Genomic DNA, 6865 nt, shown 5'->3' on the forward strand with positions numbered 1-6865 from the left:
TTTTACAATTATCCTCTTAGGAAATGACACCCGATACATCATCATGATGGACTCTCTACTTTGTAATGTACCCAAATTCAATAATTTGGCAGAAACCCTTCATCATTAAATCACACCTAACATCATTAATAGTCTTAAATTTTGTGAATTCACACTTGGCACATGGGCATAGAATTATTTTGCCTCTTTAACATTACAAATCTATTCTAGTATTTAAGTTTCTATCCTAAATAGGCATAATTGGTAAAAAAAATTTTCAAGTTACAATTTATTTCCACTTGTATTAAATTATATACAATTTTCAATTTTAATATTAACAAGTGTAATTACCCGTGCCATGCACGTGATAAGATTAAAATTATAATTTTAAATTATTTTTTAAAATTAATTTGAATTATAATAATTTGATTAATAAAAAAGTAACATCTTATACATTATTTTTTTTAATCTAGTGTTAATTGGATTAACTCTAAAATAGTTATTAATCGGTTTTAATAATCTACATTTTTCAATAAATCAGACATATCTACTGAATGTGATCATAAATAATATAGTAATAGTTAAATTCACCAACAAATATATTGGCTATTATCACACCATAAAACAAATTAAATATAAAGGCTATTAGCACTTATAAATCTATAAAATCGCACTATCTTTGATTCGTGCAAGGGTTTACTTATCAAATAAACTTAAAATATGAACAAAATATATTTATAAAATGGACCTAGCATCACTTGAAAAAATCATGAAAAATAATCAACTTACCTTATTATCCATGAGAACTATTTCTATGTAAGTCGTCTTGTTCTTGTCAAATTTGGATGGGACTTTCCATGACCTTATATATTAAGTTTGTTAAATATATATATATATATATATATATATATATATATATATTACGGTAGTTTTTTTTAATATATATACATATATATAAATAATTCTATACATATACATAAATAAAAAAAATATGAATTATATTTTATTAAACTCTATGTTACCGATTATATATTAAACACAGTTAAATCACATATATTAATTATTTTTTTTTAATTATTTTATTTTATATATATGATTGTTTTTTATTCTACAATCGTACAATAATTTTTTTATTTTTTATATCCATATATATTCCTGAATTCCGACCTTATTAATACGCATATTAACAATTTTTTTTTATAGTGATGTTTTAAATTTTTGTTTTTTTCACGTATCTTTCTTTTTTTAATTAGTGATATTTTAATATTTTTTTCTTTTTTAAATATATATTTTTTTAATAATTTCATTACTAATCTGAAATATAAAATGAGAAAAAAAAGGTGATACATATATCTAAAAAAGAAAATAAACGTCAAAATCAGAAAAAAAAAAGAAATTTTATTTAAAAAATGTAAAAATAATATATTCAAAAAGAATAGTCATAATATATAAATTGAGTGAACAATTTAAATTTCTCTAAAATTAATTTAATCAAATATCAATATTAGAAATAAATTACTTAAATAATATTTAATCAATTCTAGTCCTTAGAGACATATAGATTAGAGTCATTCTCATAACGACAACCAACTGAAACAACATCGTAAGTTCGAACATTTAGAATTCGTGCAAATTCAGACCATTCCCTTGTTATTTGAAAACCTTATGTATCCCTGATCTGATAATGTTGAATTACAATTCCTTTTACGGAAAAAGAGTTACGGAGGTGACTTTGATGTGTTGGAGACCAAAATTCTGAAGTTACTATTTATATTTGAGTGTGACACCCATTAAACCCTAAAGGCCAAATAAAATAGTATCTCTGGTTTTATTTTCATTTGATTCTAAATCAAAAGTAATACTGACTTATTTAATTCAGCATTTATGATAATAAATGAGATGACCATTATATAAGTTATTTAATTTAAAATAGCTTAATTTGCAATTATAATTAAGATATGTATTACCCATAAATAGATTAGGAAATAATAATTTTGTAACAAAATAATCATTCAATTTGAATTACAATTAATTGATTGATAGAAATTATAATAAATTATATGATATTTAAATAATTAACCAAATAAATTAGTTGATATAATTAATTTATTATAATAAATTGAATTTAATGAGTTAAAAGAAATAAATCGAAAAACACTATCAGAAACATGCCATAACAGTTTTATCATTAAGTACAAAAATTTAATTTTTATATAATAGAATAGATATTTACAGATTATTATATTAAATACAGATTAAAAAAAACACACTAAACAAAATAAAAGTATCAATGGTAAAATATAACCCAAAAAATCACTTAAATTCAAAAAGAACCTATGATGAATTATAATAAATCTATATATGAGAAGTAAAAGTAAAATAAATAATTAAAAATAAAGTAAATATACATAAAACTAAAGTAGAATAAATTAGTACCATAAAACTAAAATTAGTAGAATAAAATCTGAAAATACATAAATTAAATTGAGTAGATATAAATCTGAAAATTATAAAATTTTATTAACAACTCAAATAAATTAGTACCATAAAACTAAATTTAATGTCTATTTTAAAAATAATTACTGACCTTTTATTCTTTTAATTATTAATAATTTAAATAAAGTAATACCCTATAACTTATTTTGTTATCTATTTTAAGTAATTACTAACATTCTATTTTTATAATTATTTGCTTGTCTTATTTATCATTTATGCTTTCAATAAATTATATTAATAAATAAATAAACTAAATTAACTCTGATTATACTTTGACTATTCAACAATCACTACAAGAAACATCGTTAAAATCGACGGCTAAGCCGTCGATAATATTGAAATTTGACATTAAAATAGACGGCGGAGGTTGTCTCTATAAAGCCTGTCGATTTTTCAAAATACTAATAAAATCGACGGCTTGCCTGGCCATCGATAATAATTTAAAAAAATCGACAGCAAGCCCGTCGATATTATGAGTTTGATAATTTTATATTCTTACTAAAGTCGACAACAAGGGCGTCGATATTATTATATAAAATCGACGCCTCTACTGTCGATATTTGATACAAATAAAATCGACGGTACCTTTGTCTATAATATGTTTACTAAAATCGACAACTTTGCTGTCGATATTGGATCCAATAAAATCGACGCAGTTGCCATCAATTTTATTATTCATATACCGACAAATTCTATGTCTGTATTTGGGTTTGCTTGTCTATTTTAAAATTAAAAAGCAACAACTATTCCGTCGATTTTAATAAATATATTTTAATTATTTTTTTTATTTGAAAAATAATAAACAATTAATGCAAATAAATATAAAAATAAAATTTATACAGAATATAGATAACAAGACAAATAAACTTTTAAATATAAAAATAAAATTTATACTAAATATTAAACAATTAGTTTACAAACTTATCAAAATAATAAATAATCCTCTAACATAAAGACTCAAGATAAGATAAATAACTAAACTTAGACTTATATTCGTTTAAATTGCAATCTACTAATAATACAAAATATTCCAAGTAAAGTAATTAAATAACCTACTCATACTCGTCTAAATAATCATCCGAGTCATCAAAATCGTCAGAATCATCCTCCCTTTGAGAACTCTGTGGTTGTCCTGGTCGCTGCAGAATAGGTGGGAGTTTTCTACCTGAGGCTGGGGTTGGGACTGCGGCTAGAGCTGTGCTTTTCTAAGAGCTTGAAAAAATAAAAGGAGGAGGTGGGGGAATACGTGATCCAGAACTACTAGGACCCGTGGCCCTCACATACTCAGTCAAGCTGCTCAATTGATGACTAAACTGATCCATCTGTGAGTTACTGGTGTTGAGATCCTCACGCAAGGATTCAACTGTTTGTTGCCACTCTCTTTTCTCCCTTTGGTAGCGATTTTCAAGCTCTCTATATTTAGCGGCATGTTTTTCAACTTCCCTATTGAGTATTATGATTCGTTCTCTAAGATCCAAAACATCAGCGCTGGTGGTCGTGGTTGGCCCATCAACTCGAGGCCACACCATGGAAGAGTCCCTTACCTCACCCATACCATATACCCTACCTCTTCGTTTTCCACCCACTATCTCAATCCATATGCTTTACTCAGAGACAGCCGGTGGATTAGTTACACCAGCCTCTATAGCAGCCTGCCGCTCTTGCTCAGCCTGAAACATACGCTCTTGAAATATATCCTACAATGAGGAGAAATGATTGATAAACTACTATAAGTATTAATAAGGCATAACAATTAGATAACAAAATAGTTACAATTAATAAAGGTAAGTTACCTTTGTCTTTTGGGAGTGTTCATCAACCCATTGAGTCCTATCCTCTTTGCGAGTATGAGTGTGCTCAAAAAACTCATCCATACGTGATGGTCTTCCAAGCGAATGATTCTACATAATGAGAGAAACAATATGACACACTGTCACTGATTGAGGAAAAAAATTGCATATAGTACTGTTGAGATATGATTAGTTATGTTGTGTCTATATTTTAGTAATAAGATTTTAGTAATTAAAAAAATCATTAAAAATAATTAAAAAGTAGAATAAAAGCAAAAGCAGAATAGAACAAGCTCATTTTATTTAGAACCTCAATGGGAGACGTGACAATAAGAAGCTAGACACGGTTTAATGGACTTCAAGGTCACAATCAGTGGTCAAAACTCACATTTAGTTGCAACTTAATAATCCATCAAGCTCATTTTGTTTCAATAAATCATAACACAAGCACAAATAACAGCATGCAGGGTATGGACAAGGGATTATAATTGATGAACCATAACCTTCAAAACTCAGATATTACAATAAGAAAAATTATAAATGAAATAAATAAGGTAAACAAACGTATTAGAATTGCTTGTGAGTTTTTTCTTACTTTTTTGGCCTTAAGAAATTTTCAGAACAGCAAATATCATAGTAAAGATTATCTTTAAGTAAAAAAGAGGGTTCTATAAGCAACTTACCAAGCGTAATCTCGCTTCTGGAAAGGTGGTGCCTCCTGCAGTGTGAAGGGAAGTACCTCGAGTCGATTTCCTAGCAGTTGTATTTCTCGCCTGTAATTGTCTATAGGCATCAGTGTACCAACGTCTCATCAATTCACCAAGAACTTCTGGTGGGATCCAATATGGACGGGCACCTTTTTTGCGAATGGCATGGAGCATACCTCACAAGCGCTTGGCATCCCTAAACCTCCAAGCTTGATAGATATCATCCTCCTCCGTATCAATAATGTCAAAGCATTTCTATTTTAAAAAAAAATCACATTTTACAATATCACTTAAAATAAATGTTAAAATTGTTGAGACAAAAACACTGCCAAGGGGTGCAGAATAAGCAGTATAATTAAACAGTTTTTTAAATCACCAAAATCTACTAAAATATTTGCCAAAACCTGTAGAGCCAAGCTCATAACAGTTTTTCATTGGGAATAACAACACTTTATTTGATTAAAAAAGAAAAAGAGAATAACAAGAAGGCAGAATATATAGAACACAATGAGCAATGAATGCTATTCATAAGGAGCATAAGGAGATAGAATTTACCCTCCACTCAGTCCACCATATTTTTCGAGTATCATAATCTGCCTCATCAAAACTCAGCCAATGCTTGTTGTAGTTTTTCCTAAAAACCTGAGAAATATGCTTCAATCTAGGCTTAGGTGGGTGCCAACTACATCAAAAATCAAATGACACTATTTATAAAATTTAAAACCGACATGAAAGAAGCAAACATGCTCTATTTTGTGGGCTCAAAATATCTTAATATATGAAATCTATGTCCAAACTACCAAAAGCTAAAGTGTAACTAAAATCTCAAAGAACTAAAGCATGAGATTTTTATTACAAACCACGAAAAAACAAAATAACATCAGCCTAATCATGCATGGCAAAACTGCATCAGATACTAACAAGTCAAAATAATACTGCACGCACTGCTACCAGTTGCCTCAAACAGTATAAATAGAGAAGCAAACAGAAAAGGTGAATGTGCAGGAACGACGATTCCAAGAAACAAATAAAATCACACCATTTAAATATATGGATCTTGGACACAGGAAGCAAATAGTTAAGCTAGCTTTGATAACAACTAAAGGAACTAAGAAGATAGGCATATCGAATCAAAGCAAATAGTTAAGCAAATATTTTCATTAACAAATATCCAACTAAACAAATAAAAGCACACCATTTAAAGTGCACGCTTAGTTCATAAAATTTAAAGCAAATAACAAACCATTTGGCACGATCATATCTGAGCTTCGGAGCACTTATGCTGGAGTGACCAGTGGCAGTGGATGTTCCTTGACCCTGAGCATCTTGAGTACTATTAGATGTGGTTTGTCTTTCCCCACAAGATCCTGCTCGACTGGGAACTACAACAGCTGGATCACTCTTCACACCATGTGAGGCAATGTTGGAAGGTTCATTGGCTTGTTGAGTGCATGATCTTGGCACACCCGGAGTAGGCATAATGTGTATCTGAGGCTCCTGACGGGAGGGGGTAGTAGTAGCAATAGGTGGCGGTCTCCCATTGGTCGGAGCAGTCATGTCGGATGATGACCCAACGAGAGAGTATGGATCCGCATGCAAGTCAAGGGGTTGACCAGTAGAAAGCCTAGGCCTCCCCTTTCGGCCTCGGCCACGGCAACGACCACGACCGCGATCTCTGTCTCTACCAACCATATCATGTACACATTAAAATAAGCAAGTTATTATCCATAACATAACCGATACAAGATATATGAATTAACAAATTAAAAAATTTATTAGAAATATGCAATTAAAGTAAAATCAGCTAGTAGTGTCATCAGCTAGTAGTAAAATGCTTGTGCATATTTTAATTCAGTAAAGAGTAGGAAGAGTAGGAAGGAAAATGCATGAGAA

General features: G+C 29.4%; 1 protein-coding gene across 1 annotated transcript; it reads right to left on the bottom strand.

The window, feature by feature from the left end:
- Positions 1 to 4079: 4079 nt before the first annotated feature.
- On the bottom strand, positions 4080 to 6664 carry LOC107648600 (uncharacterized). The gene is made up of 4 exons (XM_088490636.1): positions 6216 to 6664; positions 5528 to 5654; positions 4269 to 4376; positions 4080 to 4172 (listed from the first exon to the last, which is right to left on the bottom strand). Exons 1-4 carry the CDS (start codon positions 6662 to 6664, stop codon positions 4080 to 4082), a joined length of 777 nt encoding a protein of 258 aa, XP_088346762.1.
- Between the last annotated feature and the right edge of the window lie 201 nt (positions 6665 to 6865).

Source organism: Arachis ipaensis, chromosome B6 (genome assembly GCF_059453495.1).
Source record: "Arachis ipaensis isolate K30076 ecotype BB chromosome B6, ASM5945349v1, whole genome shotgun sequence".
Lineage (NCBI taxonomy): Eukaryota > Viridiplantae > Streptophyta > Magnoliopsida > Fabales > Fabaceae > Arachis > Arachis ipaensis.

Excerpts from the sequence above, each read along its gene's own strand:
- LOC107648600 (XM_088490636.1), bottom strand. The coding sequence starts at position 6,664 with ATGGTTGGTAGAGACAGAGATCGCGGTCGTGGTCGTTGCCGTGGCCGA. Across the intron at positions 5,655-6,215 it reads AGATATGATCGTGCCAAATG|TTGGCACCCACCTAAGCCTA; the intron begins GTTTGTTATTTG and ends TTTTTGATGTAG. Across the intron at positions 4,377-5,527 it reads TATGGTGGACTGAGTGGAGG|AATCATTCGCTTGGAAGACC; the intron begins GTAAATTCTATC and ends CTCATTATGTAG.